This window comes from Protopterus annectens, chromosome 1.part1 (assembly GCF_019279795.1).
Source record: "Protopterus annectens isolate FY-2018-M chromosome 1.part1, PAN1.0, whole genome shotgun sequence".
NCBI lineage: Eukaryota > Metazoa > Chordata > Ceratodontiformes > Protopteridae > Protopterus > Protopterus annectens.
This window is the reverse complement of record NC_056726.1, coordinates 427,854,791-427,872,044: the sequence shown is the minus strand read 5'-3', so window position 1 is coordinate 427,872,044 and position 17,254 is coordinate 427,854,791. Positions and strand designations below refer to the sequence as shown.

General features: G+C 43.0%; 1 protein-coding gene across 1 annotated transcript in view; it reads left to right on the top strand.

The window, feature by feature from the left end:
• The window catches only part of ACO2 (aconitase 2), a 1,318,356-nt gene that overhangs the window by 1,189,123 nt on the left and 111,979 nt on the right, over positions 1 to 17,254 (top strand). The window contains exon 21 of the mRNA XM_044075713.1: positions 12,724 to 12,879. Within this exon, the coding sequence (XP_043931648.1) occupies positions 12,724 to 12,879 (156 nt within the window). The remainder of the gene's footprint in view (positions 1 to 12,723; positions 12,880 to 17,254) is intronic.

Below are 17,254 nucleotides of genomic sequence, written 5' to 3'. Positions count from 1 at the left end.
GCAACACATACTTCAATAAATCAGTGTGTCAATCACAGCTCTTAAGGCCAAACACCATGCCTGATACATTAGTAATAGGTGACTCTATAGTCAGACACACTGATGTCCCGCTTACCAGGCTGAACAAGGAGAGGGTGACTGTGAGCTGCCTATCGGGAGCTAGGATCCGCCACATAACACACGCGCTCAGGTCACTCCAAAGCAAGTACAAATATGACTCTGTCATTGTCCATGCTGGTGTGAATGACCTGAGACGTACCTCCCTGGACTACATGGAGAGACATAGAGGAGCTCTCTGATTATGTAGCCCAGGTTGGTATGACCCTGAGCAGCATCTTGCCCTCACCAAGAATGATGCCACAATACAAAGACAAGATGATCAGCTTTAATAATTGGCTCAAGTACTGGTGTCATTCTAAGGGGATCCAATGTCTGTCTGCCTGGGATGACATATTGGACAAGCCACGCTGCTTCGCAAGGGACGGCTTGCACCTGTCACCACTGGGCTTTCGGATATTGGCTAAGGCTCTTGCCACCCCCATAGTGCCTTTTTTAGGCAAGGCTCAAAAGACAAACCCACCTCCTTAGATAACAAAAATGGAAAAAAACTAAGGGTAATGCTGCTCAACGCCAGAAGTCTAAATCTCAAGATGCAGGCACTTGATGCACTCCTCAGCATGGAGAACATTGACGTCTGTGCAGTAACTGAAACCTGGTTCAAGGCTCCTGAGAGCACCCCAGCGCTATCAGGCTATACCTTGCATCATGCTTTTCGGCCCCAAAACCTGGGCCGAACCACAAAGGGAGGGGGAGTGTCCATATTCATCAAGGACACCCACACCTCCAGGTTAGTAGCAATACATGAAGCATCGGAGACCATACAGGTGCAACTAACCATAGGCAAAACTGCTATACAACTGGTAGCATGTTACAGACCACCCTCCCAATCTCAGGAAACCCACTCAGCCTTCCTAAAGACATTAGAGGATATGAATGTATCACAAAATACCATCATACTGGGAGACTTCAACTACCCTAACATAGATTAGGTACATTATTCTAGCCCTAACACCTTAGCCCAAAGGTTCCTGGAATTCATAAATTCAAATGCACTGCAACAACTAGTCACCTCTCCCACTAGGGGAGATAATATACTAGACCTGATCATCACAAACATGGGGATAAAATGCTCCACACCGGAGGTATACCCCTCACTAGTGAGATGTGACCACAAACTAATCACCCTGGATATACATATCCCACCTCCATCCCCAGTACAAAAGACCACAGTGAAAAACTTCTCAAAAGCAGACTTCACTCTTCTTAAGACTGAGATGGTATCCTTTAAGCCCACTGGGCCAGTGGATACCACATCCCACAATGCTGAATCCTTCATAAATGCCTTCTATGGACATCTCCAAGAATGCATGGATCATGCAATCCCAAATAAATCCAAGTCCCTCTCCACCAAAGGCAAGCGTCCTGTCTGGTGGACCTCAGCCATAAACAAATTGTATAACAAAAGGAAGCTACTGCACGACAGAGCAAAATCCCATAGAGGGAAGACATCTCTGATCAACATTAGCAGCAAACTACGTTCTCTCATAAAACATCCAAGGCCAACTTTGAGAGAAAAATCGCTAAGGACACTAAAGATAACCACAAAGCCTTCTTCAGCTATGTTAGAAACCTGGTGAAACCCTCAGATATGCTCAGTTAGTTCACAACAACAAAAATACACTGAACCCACAGATATTTCCAACATTCTGGCTGACAGGTTCAGTGCAAATTTCTCCCTCCCCACCCCCAAAAGAAGAAATACTTATCCCAGCTGAATGTAATTTCCCTGTCATCTCAGATGTCCAGGCGAGAGCCGCCCTCAGCAAAGCTAAAAACACAGCATCAATGGGACCTGATGGTATCCCGGGTTGCGTGCTACGTGAACTCCAAGAGGAGCTAAACCCGCACATAAAAATGCTATTTAACCTTAGCCTTACTACAGGATATGTACCTGAACACTGGCGTACAGCAACAGTGGTCCCACTGCACAAAGGGGGTACCTCTACAGACCCTGGGAACTACCGCCCCATAAGCTTAACCAGCCTGGTCTGCAAAGCTATGGAAAGAATCATTATGGAACTCATAAACAGAGACATTGGGGACTTACAGACACTTGACCCCACCCAGTTCGGCTTTGTAAAGGGCAGATCCTGCCTTTTGAACCTGGTTGACTTTTTCGAAACAGTCACTAGAGCCATTGATGAGGGCAAAGCAGTCCATACAGCCTACCTGGACTTGGCTAAGGCCTTCGACACAATACCCCACTCAGGCATCATGGATAAGCTCAACAGCTTAAATGTAAACCCCTATGTCACTAGATGGGTTGCAAACTGGCTAAAGGACAGAACCCATAAAGTTAAAATCGCTGGAGCAATGTCAGACTCAAAGCCAGTCACAAGTGGTGTCCCACAAGGATCTGTCCTGGGGCCCCTTTTGTTCGGCATTTATTTCTCAGATGTTAAAGCAAACATGGGAGGGTTGTGGCTGACAAAGTTTGCAGATGACTGCAAACTAGGCGCCATAGTAATACACCAGCGGACACATACATCCTACAAAAAGGCCTCACAGAAACGGACAACTGCTGCCGGAGTTATGGCCTTAAACTAAATGCCAAAAAATGTATAGTCATCCCCTTTGGGAAAAACAAGTACCCAAAAATTATCACATAGACAGCAACCCGCTGACTATGGAAAAAGTAATCAGAGACCTAGGGACCCAAGTCGACAGCGACCTCTCATTTGACACTCACGTTGCCAAAGTGGTTAGAAAAACATTCTACCTTGCACACCTTATCATGAAGGGATTCACATCCAGATCCAAGGATGTCATTGTACCCCTATACTCCTCCCTCATCAGACCCATGATTGAGTACAATGCCCCATTTGGTATGTACCTCACCCGGCATTTGCAACAGCTGGAGATACCACAAAAGTACCTCACCAAGAGGATCAAGGGTCTCCAACATATGTCTTATTCTGCCAGACTAAAGAAACTCCAGCTCTATTCAGTAGCATACCGCCTGCTCAGAGGTGATCTCTGCCTGATGTACAAGGCCATGTCCAATCCAGGAACTGATGGACATGCTCCACCTCAAAAAATCCAAATCCATCAGAACCACGAGAGCTAAAGACTTAAACCTCGGCACAAGTATGAATAGGACATGCTGGAGGGATAGATTCATAACCCAGAGGCTTCCCATGCTCTGGAACAAGATCCCAGTTCATGTTAGGCAGAGCCCCTCACTGACTCTCTTGAAGAGAAATCTTGAGTGGATGGGAGTTCGTAAGTTTACCCCAGGGGTCACATCTGTGTCACTACTAGACAGGGGCACAGTAAACTAATTCTATTACATAAGGGGACTTTCACTGTGTCACTACTAGACAGAGGCACAGTATTCTAAATCTATTCTGTGCATTTTGTACCATTTTATGGGGTGGCGAAAGCCACATCACTATGGCTAGGCTTTCAAATGCCCCTGGGCAGATAGCCTAGTACTAAACTATAAGACAAAAGTAGCGTTGATCATTGAAATCTCCACACCCAGTGACTACAGTGTCCTGTGTATAGAGAAAGACAAATCAAGATTTACAAGCAGAAACGAGAGCAATGTGGAAGAAAGATACCCAGACGGTTCCAATAGTAGTAGGAGCAATGGGTCTTATAAAAGAGAGTCTACAGTCATATTTAGATATGCTACCAGTACAAGTAACTCTATACGAATTGCAGGAGTCATTACTGGGCACATTGCGGGTGCTGCAAAAGTCACTTTGGCTGACAGAGTGAAACAATACTAATTTCATGAACTTTAATTGTACTTTGACTTCGGAATGAGGTTCATTCCCATCATGGTATTAGAAACCCAAAAGATTTGGAGAAATTTAAAAAAAGAGAGAAGAAATCTAGGTATCAACCCTTATATTGTTAGATGGCTCACTTACTGATAGAACCTATATAGTCAAAATAAGGGAATCCACCTCCACCAGCAGACCTGTAACTGGTGGTGGTACACTAGGATCGGTCCTGGGACCGCTGCTGTTTTGAATCTATTTCTCTGAAGTAAGTGCAAAGCTTAAAGGTCTGTGGCTGACAGTTTGCTGATTACTACAAACTGGGAGCAGTCATAGAATCTCCAAATATCAACATTTTACAAGAGGGTCTTAAATGATTGGTGCCAAAGTCATGACCTTAAATTCACTGCAAAAAATGTATTATCAGTTTGGTTAAGGACAATGTTCCTACTAACAAGCACATCAATAGCAACACCTTAAGTACGTACTCATTGGTAAAAGAACTGGCCAAACAGGTTGACAGAAACCTTACCTTTGACCACCATGTCTTCACAGTGGTAAGAAGGGAATTCTATATTGCTCATCTTATTTCATAAGTAAGGGCATTGTCTCCAGAAAAAAAAGGTTATAACATCCCTGTACTCTTCCCTCATCAGGCCAATAGAGTGCAAACACCTCTTTTGGTATTCATCTTTCCAAGCACCTATAGCAATTGGAGAGACCACAAAGGTTCCTCACAAGAAAAATTCAAGGTCTTCAGTGTCTGTACTATTTGGATTATCTGAAATCACTGTCACTGTATTCTGTTTCATACAGACTACTCAGACTATCTCTGCCTTACATACAAGGCAATCTCTGACCCTGCTTTATTGAAATGCTGCATCTCCGCAAGTCAGATGATACATGGGTTACTCACCATAAAGACTTTAACCTGGTGTGTGACATTAATAGAACCTACTGGAGGGACAGATTTGTCTCCCAGAGGTTACCACACCTTTGGAACAGACTCCCACTTTGTCACAGAGCACCTCATTGGCCCTCTTCAAATGCAGTCTGGGTGATTGGATGGGTAACTGTAAATTCACCCTCTGGGGTTTCTACCTGTACCTCTTGGACAGGGGCAATAGGTGCTGATCGTGGAAATAAGGGTAGAACTTGGCTAGGCTTGTAAGGGCCCCAGGGCCATTAGCCTAGTAACTTCCTTTAATTTAGCTACACCCTTAACACTTTTCAGTCTCAACCTCCTTATAGGTTTTGTGCCAAACAAATGAACAGCTACATCCATTCCCCTGCATAATGGAGAAGCTTCCACAGACCCAGGTAATTACAATCCATAAGTCTGACCAGCCTGTCTTGCAAAGCCTTGGAAAGACTTGTCATGGAATGTAAATGTCAGGACATAGGGAATCTCCTCCAAACACTGGACTAGTCTCAGTTTAGCTTTATCAAGGGCAGGTCATGCTTACTCAACGTGGTAGCTTTTTGCTTTTAAGGGCAAAGCAGTACACACCCCATCCCTTGACCTGACCAGAACTTTTGGCACAATGCCCTACTCAAGCATAGTGGAGAAGCTAAATAAACTGGTACTTCAGCAGAATGGTTTGGTGGGACAGCTATATCTCGCACAGGATACTACTGTTCTGGAATAAACTTATCACCCACTGGATTGTCGATTGGCTCACAAATAGTGTGCAGGAAGTTACCTCCACAGAGATCAGTTGTCATTGGAGTCCACCAGGTTCTGTGCGGAGGCCTCTCATGTTTGAGATTTACTTTTTCTAAAGTAAAAGCCAATACCACAAGGCTCTGGCTGACTAAGTTGGCAGATGATTGCAAGCTGGGAACAGTCATTTAATCCCCAAATGACTTTGCCATCATGCAGGAAGTTTTGTCCCAAATAAATTGGTGCCAGATCATGGACTGAAACTAAATGACAAATGCATTGTTGTATCTTCGAGGTCATCTATCCCAGTGAACTGTCACATTAACAGTGCTTTCCTATGAGTTGAATCATTTAAGGATTTGGGAACTTAAGTGGACAGTGACCTAACGTTGACCAACATGTATCCATTGTTGTAAGAAAGTACTTCTGTATTGCACAGCTTATAAACAAAGGAATTCTGTCTAAATCTAGGGATGTCATTGCCCGCCTTAACTTGGCCCACATTAGGCCAGTCATTGAATGTAATGCCCCCTTTGGCATTTATCTGTCTAGACACCAGCAACAACTGGAACGCCCACAGATACCTTAACTAAAAGGATACAAGGCCTAAACATGTCCTACATGGATAGACTCAAAAACCTGTCACTATGCTCTGTATCCTAACAACTAAGAGGTGACTTGTGTCTGGCATACAAGGCATCCTCCGACTGAATACTGATGAATTTACTGCACATCAGCAGTCAGATGGCATTAGAAACACACTAAGGATCTAAACCTCTTCTGCAGCATCAACAGAACAGTTTAGAGGGACAGCTATATGTCTCAGAAGATCCTACTGTTCTGGAACAGACTCCCTATCCAAATGAAACAAAGTTCTTCCTTGTCCATATTCAAAGGCAGCTTCAGTCTCTGGATTTGAAACAGAAAATTTACTCAAGGACTTCTCCCTGTACTACTAATGGACAGAGGCAGCTCCTAAGTGCTTTATTCCATGTATGGGTCTCCTCAAATTATCTATGGTATAATCTAGTTAGTATATAATTATAGACCAGGAGATGGGTAAGGCCACTCTCTAACCAAATGGGATAGGTTAAATTGAGCACAAAAAGGGAAACTGACTAGGACTAAAATGGCCCATAAGGGCTAGCCTAGTACTTGCCTATGAAATATTTCATATTATACAATGACCCCCCCATTAATATTCCAAAACGTGCAAGCTGATTGGTCAGCGTGCACATTGTAAATCAGACTTATAGTAATAGAAAAAGGTCCGGTCGCCCGGACTTTTTCCATTATTATGTCTTTTCTTTTTTTTTTCTTTTCTTTTTACAGCAACAGAGAACGCAAGATCTCCGTTGCTTTTTAGAAACTCCCTCGCTATGTTAAAGGAGTTTAACATGGCGAGACAGCTTTAAAAAACTAACTGAGATCTTCCTTTCTCCGTTGCTTTTTTTAAAGCTGTCTCGCTATGTTAAATGGGTTTAACATTGCGAGACAGCTTTAAAATAAAAAAAACCTCCTACTTCTTCTTTAAGGCCTAAACCTCGAACCATGCCTAGAAAACCAATGACCAGGCCGCATGCTCAGGCCTCTATGCCTAAAAAACAAATTATATGAATGGCTGAAGATCGTAATCAGGGGAAGCCAACTACCCTCTTTTAAGAGACCTAGGACTGAGATTGTTTATGAAGCTTCTGACCAGGATTCTGATTTTTCTGATCCTTCTGATGATCTGGATTTACCCTTATCTACTTATGAGGATTCTGATGCAGAGGACTCTATTCCCTCTGCTTCCCCTCCAGAGGATTTTTCTTTTGGTGAAACCTTGCACACATTAAGGAAGCATTTCCACTGGGAAAGCCAGGATTTTTCTGATTCGAAAAAGAGGCTTAGGGATTTCTTACTCTTGCCTCAGCATAGGCCTTTAGCTATATCTCCTGTACTAGACATTGTTGATGCCTTTTTGGAATCTAGTTTGGCCCCTGATTCTTTGCCTCCTGCTCCCAGAAAACCTGACAGATATTACAGGGTTCCTGATTCTCACAAGTTCCTTTTTAAAAATCATATTGCGGATCCAGAGACTATTTCACAGGGACCCAAGGGCATTAATGCTTCTGATGCCAAAAACCCTACCCCTTGTGATAGACTCCAGGGCGCTGGATAGATGGGGTAAGAAGGTTTACACTTCTGCAGCCTTGGCCATTAGGGCCTTAAACTGTCAGTTTCATATGTTAAAGTATCGACAACATATTATTGGATTGCTTAAACAGAAAATGATTCCTGACTGTGCTGAAAGTAAGGAATTACAGGATTTAATGCATTCTGCTGAACAGATTGGAAAACATACTTTGCAATGTGGGTTTGATTCTTAGGAGGCCTCATGCAGGGCTGCTGTAACTGGGTCTGTACTCACAAGGCATGCTTGGCTGAAGGAGCAATCTTTGCCTGATCATGTTAAACCTAAACTGTTGGATGCTCCCTTAAATCAGGACCGCCTGTTTGGCAACAAAGCTGAGGAAGTTCTTAAAAAGATGGAAGGTAACGCTAAATCTATGCAAACTGTTAAAGCTTTCTTACAAGTTCAGCCTCCCAAGATTTAGTAGGCATTGACCCTCTAAGGATTGGTCCTTTCTGGCTCCTTCCAGGCCTTCTCAATCCAAACTCAAACACAGCAGAAACCCCAGGTTTCAGTCCCAGGGTACACACAAGACTAAGCAGTGGGGGGCTTCCGCTTCCAAACTTGGGAGTAGTAAGACTCCCCCCTATGGAAAACTGGCTCAATGACTTGATTTTAAAACTTCCAAGCACTTCTCAACTGAATGCTCCTTTAGGGGGAAAGATTGGTCTGCAGGCCAAAAACTGGGAACTCATTGCCCAGGACAAATGGGTTTTAAATATAGTGTCCCAAGGATAAAGATTTCACTTCCACACATTGCCAACGCCAGAAGGTTAGCCAGATGTACCCCCAAATCAGTGGACAGAGGCTCAAAAGCAAATACTCTCTCTTTTAAACATAAAGGCTATTCAAACTGTACCAGAAGAGGAAAAAGGACAAGGTTTCTACTCAAGACTTTTCCTGGTACCCAGAAAAGACAATTCATGGTGTCCTATTCTGGACCCGTCTACTCTAAACACCTTTTTGGTGATGCCATAATTCAAGATACTGACCCTTCACCAGTTGCTTCCTATGCTAGGAAAAGATGCCTGGATGGTAACACTCGATTTAAAGGAAGCGTACCTGCACATCCCAATCAGGGAATCTTGCAGAAGATACCTACTCTTCAAAGCAGGCTACAATCACTACCAGTTCTTTGCACTGCCCTTTGGCTTATCTACTTCACCCAGGGTATTCACAAAGTGCCTAGCCCCAGCCATTGCATTTTGCAGGCAAAGAAATATTCAAATATACCCATACCTGGACGATTGTTTAATTCAGGCAGAAAGCCAGGACATACTTTTGAATCATCTGGCCTTTGTACAAAGGGTGCTAACTTGTCTGGGGTACACCATAAATGAAAAATCACACCTGGTACCCTGTCAACAAATCATATTCCTGGGAGCAAGCTTGAATACAACTTCCCAGATGGCTTTCCTCACGCCAGAGAAACAAATTTATTTGACAACCTACTTCAAACAAGTGGCCACAGAAACCCTGCTATCTGCAAGGCAAATACTACAAGCCTTGTGGTTCATGGCCTCCTGCATTCTTCTAATTCCATATGCAAGACTACAATGGTATCTAAAAAGCCTATGGTGTCAACATTCACAGGATCTAGAAGCAATGATTCCTGTTATACCTTGCCTACGCCTTGAGTTTCTTTGGTGGGCAGAGACCTGCCACCAAAACAAGGGACTACCATTCACACTACCCCTTGCCACCCAAACCCTAACAGACGCATCAGATTATGCATGGGGGGCTCATCTGGCAGGGAAGTGCATTCAGGGCAAATGGAACCCAAGTCAAATGCACTTGCATATCAATCAAAAAGAAATGTTAGCTGTACAGAATGCTCTGACAGCTTTCAAGGACCACATTCTTCCAAGACAATTAATGGTAAAGACTGACAACACTACTATTATGTGGTACATAAACAAGCAGAGGGGTACCCATTCTTACCCCCCCTTGCAGACTAGCCATGGCATTGTGGAACACAGCCCTGAGCTACCAAGTGCATCTACAAGCTCAATTCCTGCCAGGAAAACTAAATACACTGGCGGATGAACTAAGCAGAAACTTCATGGACCCACACGAGTGGAAACTGGAACCAAGGATTTTCAACATGTTGACAAGCAAATGGGGGAGCCCAGATATAGACCTGTTTTTGCCTCCCCCCAGAACTATCAGTTGTACAAATCTTGCATAAGGATTCCCCACAAACAAGCTTGGAAAGTGGATGCTCTGTTCTTCAGCTGGGAAAACCTATCAGTTTATGCCTTTCATCCTCTGCCTCTGCTCTCCAAAGTACTACTAAAGATCAAACAAGACAAACCAAGGACAATTTTGATTGCACCATACTGGCCACGCCAACACTGGTACCCCCTCTTGCGCAGTGTGTCACTGTTGGCCCCATGGCACCTGCCTCAGAATCCTACCCTATTGTCTCAGCAGGAGAACTAGATTCTGCACCCTCCACTATCAAATGATTATACGGAACGTGTGTACAAGTTGCTGTTTCCATGCCTGCTTAGTTATGATAAAGTTCATTACACTGGAAGTTATGTCTAGCCATTTCTCACTTGCTGTTGGGCTGTGTGTAGCAACCAGTCCAGTCAAAGCAGTGTTTCCTCTCACAAAGTCACAGGTATGAGTACCCTAAGCTACAGACAACATCTGAAAGCTCTGTCTGCTTTTATCAACTTCTATGTAGTGATCTCTTCCAGGTTTACAAAGCAGCAGGGAATCCTGAGCTGCTTGGTCCTTCTAAATGTCTGTAAACCTGCAAACACAAGTATCATCTCTAATGACGTGAATATACATAGCAGAGTAAATGGGAACTGCTGGTGGGAGACAACCTCCCAAAGGCTCCTGCACTTCTGAAATAAGCTCAGTCCATGACAAACAAAGCAATTCTTTGGCTCTCTTTAAATGTAATTTACACGATTGAATGGTAACTGTAAACTCATCCCCCTCAGTCTCTTATGAAATGGAGTAAGTAGATGTAGTCAGGCTGTTAATGATCTTGTGACAGAGTGCCTAGTAGGAACTTGTTGTCTTTCTATACTAAAAAGAAGAGTATAATTTGATGACTTGATTATTGCACTATACTAAGGACACACATGACACTGGACAGTCTCCCCCCTCTCTGACATTTCTTACAGCAGGATAGTAGTCAGCAGATAAGACATATTTGCAGTAGTACTCACACAGGCACTGGTTCACAATGGATGACTTGCAAGTGGCAGTGATTTTTTAGCACATAAATTTCCTTAATTCACTGCTTTAGCTGGAGATCATGTATACCACTTATAGGATTAGCACATCCAAGTAGGATGTGTACGTCTGATCTATTACTTCATGCTGAGGAAGTAAAAACAAAGATACTAGTGTTGCATATCCATCTTCATTGAATATTTGGTCTGTTCTGATAAACATAACAGGAACAGGGAGTTAACACATAATGTTGTGGTTTTCAGGAATTTCTTGGGTCTATATTACATCATCAAATGGGTCTGTTAAGCGATCACCCTTTGATCGACACGTAAATGTCTTAACTATGAAAACTTTGAACGGCCAAGTAAGTGATTTTTTTTTCCCCAGAGAAAACAAATCGCTTGGCCAATAAAAAACAAACACTAAGAAGTGGGGCACTGTGCCCCCCCCCTACTTAAATATACCAACTCCGAGATTGCACTGCAGTGGAGGAAAGGGCAAATTCCCAATAACACCTGAGCTCATTTTTTTTTCCTGGGAAAAAAATTTGCTTACTTGGCCATTCAAACTTTTTATATTTCGAAATTTACGTGTCGATCAAAGGACATTCGCTTAACAGACCCTTCGACAACGTAAATGGGACCCTAATTTCTCTGCTAACGTGCATACTTCAGATGCAGTGGTTAGTTATCACCTCACACCAAGAGGTTCTACGGTTCAATTCTTGGCTGAGGTCCCTACTGTGCAGAGTCTGCATGTCCTCCCTGTGGTTGCTTGGGTTTCCTCTGGGTACTGCAGTTTCCTCCCAGATTCCAAAGGCATGCATCTGGAGTGTTTCTCCCCGGGCCTCTGCTGAAGAGGCTCCGTCTTAGTCAGACTTTTCCTGGTTAACAAATGTTAAATAAATATAAAGTCAAGTTTCAAAACCCACTTGGATCAGCAGGCAAGAGCAAAATGTCCAAAGAAAGCAGTGCTGCATCAAATCTTAACAGATTTACACTTTTTTATATTTTGACCATGTTAATAGATGACCGTAAACATGCAAAGTAAATTGACAGAAATGTTTCAGCAGCTGTCACTTCAGAGTGTTTGCTGCTGCTGTCTTGGCAGACGATAAAATGGGTATCTCATTTGCATAAAACATTCTTCTGCAGCTGAAGCAGCATGTTGTATATTCAACAAACCAATGCAAAGTCTTTTACACTATTTTGAATGCTCTTGTAAACTGAGGCCTTGTCTTCTAGACTTGGCTCTGTTTTCCTGTTCAGCATGCACTGTATGCTACATTATTTAGCCACCTTATATTTTTTTGAAGTTCTATCTATAGCTTCATTGTGTACAGTTTTAGCATCCTATAATTGGCATTCGTGTATCTTTTCTTGCTTACTGTGAGCCTTCTAAAGCTTTAGCTTCAGTTTTAAATAGTTTCCCTCATTGATTGTCAGCACACAATTGTTCTGAGTCCTGCTGAATTAGAAGTGTCTTTAAGATTTATAGAGACGTTCTGTGAATCCTTGCTACTTTGATTAGGTGTGCAGTGTGCTTTTTTCCCCATTTATTGCATCACCATGCATTTCTACAGCAGGGAGTGCAGGAAGAAGGAACAAGCTTTTACATGAAAAAACACTATGCAGAAACCCGGTAAGGCTAGCAGCTGAAGCTTGTAATGCCTTGAGAAAATACCCACACAGGCAAAACAGCAGTAGATGTACTTAAGGTTTGGTTAATGACTTTCAGTAAGGCTTTTCGTAATGTATTGTAGATGTGGTAATGAGAAACATGACACAATTATACAGACAATGAAAGTTTCCTGTTTAATTGCTTTGTTCTTGCTTTTGTAGGATTTTGATGCTGGACAGGACACCTATCAGAAACCACCCGAGGATGGTAGAGCAGTTTCTGTGGATGTGAACCCTAGTAGTCAACGCCTTCAGCTGCTAGAGCCCTTTGATAAGTGGAATGGGAAAGACTTGACTGACATGCAAGTTCTGATCAAGGTTGGTACTTTCTGGGGTCAGTTCATCAAAAAAAACTGGTGTCTAAAATTTTATTGTCAAGAAGCAAGGGCTTGGCTTTTTCCCCCTCTGATAAAACGTGCATTCACTTTTCATGTTTGTCACATGTAGTGGAGTTATGTAAATGTGAATTAATCTTCCACAGCAATGACTGGTTGCAGAAAAGCTGTTCTCTGTCTTTTGAGACCTGGTGTTGGGAGTTAAGGTTGTAGGCTAGTAAAACTTCATCCTGTATTCCTGTGTGATTCCCTGTCTGCACTTGCTTTTTCTATATGACTGTCAGTTAATTGACAAGATGCTCCCGGGACACCAAGAAAAGTCTTGTTCAGATGTATGTTTCAGAATGTCCCATTTCAACAAAACCTAGTTATTTGAGAGCTTAATTCTGTAAATAGTCTGGTTCATCTTCTACCTCACCAGTAGGACTGCATTGCTGACTCGCTTGGCACTGACTGAAGCTTTTCCAGGCTTCACCTCCTTCTCTTTACCCATAATACCTTGCAGCCTTTACTTACCAGAATTATCTGTGGCTTATCTGCCAGTAACACTGATCTAAATGGGCACTGAATTTAGAGTTGCCACCCCTCCATTTTTTTTCCGGACTATCCGGAAAACACTGTACAAACTCTAGTATTCTGTTTCAGAAAGGAAACATACTATTGGAGTTTGTAAATCGGCTCATTTACTATGCGTTTTTTACAAAAAAAAAAGCATAGTAAATCAGCCGAAAGCAGGCAGCAAGAATGGAAAAAGAGGGCGTTCCTTGCCGGGTGACATCATAACGATGTCACAAAATGGGCGGAATGTGGGCAGGAGAGGGGTTGGGATGGGCAGGGTTACTGGTGACGTGAGGGGTGTGGCTTTACTCTGGTTTTAGCCACAATGAAAGGTGGCAGCCCTAACGAATTTGCTTATTCTACTGTCTTGGTGCAGGATTTATCCCCAATTTGTGATTTCCTTCTTTCCTAAACATTTGCTTATTGAATTTATTGTATTTGGTGAGAGTTTCATGTTTTTCTTGTCTGTTGGATAGAGAGACTTTGTATTCCTCCTTCAACCAGTGGCTTGTCCACGCACAGTTTCCTAGCTAGCATGGATGTGTTTGGATAGGGCTTGATTTGTGCTTTGGCTGCTTTTGGCTGTATTGCTGATGTTGTTCTGCAATGCTGCTATTACTGAGTTTGCTGTAGGATAAATGAGGAGACATCCGTTTTCAAGAAATGCGAATCTTGCAGTCATAAATTGCCACTGCAAGACAAAGCATGTTAAAGGTGCTCATCTGCAAGTAGAGTGCAGCAAGTCAGAAATTTGATAGTAGAACTTTGATAGACCATAAAAATCTAATTCTCAAAGGTTTGATGCCTAAAGTGGATCGGAGTCTCCCAACCTCAGTGGTAGAATTTCCCCTGAGGCAAAAAGTTCCAAAAAACATGAGTTTGTCTTCTAGTCTCTCCCATTTCCCTTAAGATTTCTCACAGTGTAGATAGAGATTCTCTGTGGAAACTGAGAACCCCCTGTGGAAGGCACATCCTCAGAGGCCCTACAGATGTCTCCAATGAGGGGGAACCAAGCCTCGCAGCAGACCAGCCAGATTCCTCAGCTCCTTCACAGTCGTCCAGTCCTAGGCCTTCCCCTGTTCAGACGCCTGCTCGGCCTTCTCTGAAAAAGAAAGAAAAGAAAAAGCATACCTCTCCTGTTACAGAAAGTCAACCAGATTGACAGGCTTCTTTACAAAGCTTCTTCAATGCTTCTATGGCCTTGCAGCCTACAGCCCCAGGGACTTCCTCAATTCCTCCTCCAGTTTTGAGCCCTAGGCCTCAGAACCTTCACAGGTGGAAGAGTCATCATCCTCTGATTCTTCCTCAGAGGAATCTCTCGCTCACACCTCCCATCTTCCTTCCCCCCTTGGTTATGTTTTTCCAGAGGAAGAATCTGCTGAAGCTGATTCCCCTGCAGAAGATCTCAACTTTGAGGAAACTATAACAAAGATGGAGTATTTCAAGTGGGATTCATCTGAGGTGACAGAGGTACTAAAACAGTACTATGAACTCCTTCAGATGGATTCCCCAGCTCCCTCAGCTGTGCATCCTATACTTCCAGCCTTTCTTGATGCTTTCACTGCAGCATCCATGAATCTAGACTTTCAGCCGCCTGCTGCCCACAGACCTGATAGGTTTTTATAAGGTTCTTGACACAGATAAATTCTGGTAAAATGCCCTGCTGCAGACCCAGCTATTATCTCAGTCTCTTCTGACAAGGCTTCAAAATTACTGCCTTCAACTATTCTCCCTGCTGACAAGGACAGCAAGCCCATGGAGTGCTTGGGCAAAAGGTGTACACTTCTGCTACTCTGGCTTTTAGAACAATCAGTTACCAGCCACACATCTAAATATGCCTTGGCCCTTTTAGAGAAAATTTCCAAACAGCTTTCGGATATCTCTGACTCTCCAGCCAAAGCTCAACTGTCCAATCTTGTTTCCCTGTTATCTCAAGTGACTATGCATTCTATAAGGTGCAGCTGTGATGCTGCAGAGGCCTCAACTAGGTCAGCAGCATCGACTTCTGCACTAAGAAGATACTCTTGACTGCACCTTCAGCAGTTACCAGATGATTTTAGGGCTAAGCTGGTTAATACACCTTTAGACAATTCAGCCCTGTTTGGATCCAAGGTTGCAGACTTGTTCAAGACCTTGCAACAAAAAGGTAAGGAATTGCAAGATCTAAAGCATTTGTTTGTATCTCCCATTCCCAAGTTTCAAAAGAATTACCTCTTCAAAACTCAAGTTTATCAGGAAGGATTCAGGTCACACTTCCTCTTCCAGACCAAGGGAAGCTACCAGGAAGTAACCCACTCCTGCCAGGAATACTCAAGCTACCACTCAGAGGGCATCCTTTCAAGACAGGGCAGGTAGTGTGCGACTACCTGCCATTCTTGAACACACACACACACACACACACACACACACACATCCCTCTTTTCTTGCAATTCTCTCACTGTCTCCATGTGTGGAAACGCATCACTTCAGACAAGTGGGTACTATCAATAATAGAACATGGGTACTTCATGACCTGGATCATTCTCCCAAAGAGAAGGGGAATTCCCCAGCCCTCAAAATAACAGCTTCCTCTCTTACAACCAGTTCTGGACAACCTTATGGCCCAAGGTACCATCCAGCCTTTTCCACAGTCAGCAGTGGGAGATGGCTTTTACTGCAGGCTTTCTGTAGTACCAAGAAAAGATGGACCCTAGAAACCAATTCTGGACTTTTCCCATCTAAACTTTTTCCTGGATGTGCCCACTTTCCAGATGCTTTCATTGCAAGTTCTTTTCCCTCTGATCTATCTCAAGGCTCCATGGCCACATTAAGGATGCCTACCTACACATCCCAGTAAGGCCCAGTTTCAGGAGTTTCCTCTGTTTCTGCGTGGACTCCTCTCACTATCCATTCTCAGCCTTGCCCTTCAGTCTTTACACAACACCCCGGGTCTTTACCAAATGTCTGGCATCAGTGATTGCCTTCTGCAGGACTCCTGGGATCCATATTTTCCCTTATTTGGACAACCTACTGATCTAGCCAGATTGCAAACAGTCCCTCCTGCTTCAGTTACAGAAAAACATCTCCCTCCTTCGGGTAGTTTATCTGAAACCCTAGGGCCTGAAGTCCCACCTAGACCCTGCCCAAGACATAGTCTTCCTGGGGTGCAGGATTCAGACAGATGTCATGAAAGCCTTCCTTCCAGCCCAAAAGGTAGAAAGCCTGACAAGATAGATGCTTTGGTTACTTCAACCCAAGGAAATGACTGCAAGACAGTACCTCAGGCTCCTGGGCTACATGGCTTCCACTATCATAGGTTCATAGGTAAGTACTAAGCTAGCTGCCCTTGCGCGCCATTTTAAGCCTAGCCAATTATCCCTTGTGAGACTCAAACCCTGCACCTTGTGTTTGTAAGGCAAACACCTTAACCATTAGGCCAACCTCCCATCCCCCTATGCCTATGCTGCCTCTAGCAAGACTTCACATGATGAAACTGCAATGGTACCTCAGGTCTATTTGGACTCTGCACTGTGTGTGTGTGTGTGTGTGTGTGTGTGTCTATATTTAAATATAGTGAGAGATTAGATAGAGAGGGAGCAGTATATATACATACATGTACACACACACACACACACACACACACATATATATATATATATATATATGTATATATATATATATATATATATATATATCTATATATATATATATATATATATATATATATATATATATATATATATATATATATATATATATATATATATATATATATATATATATATATACATATACACACACATACAATATATATATATATA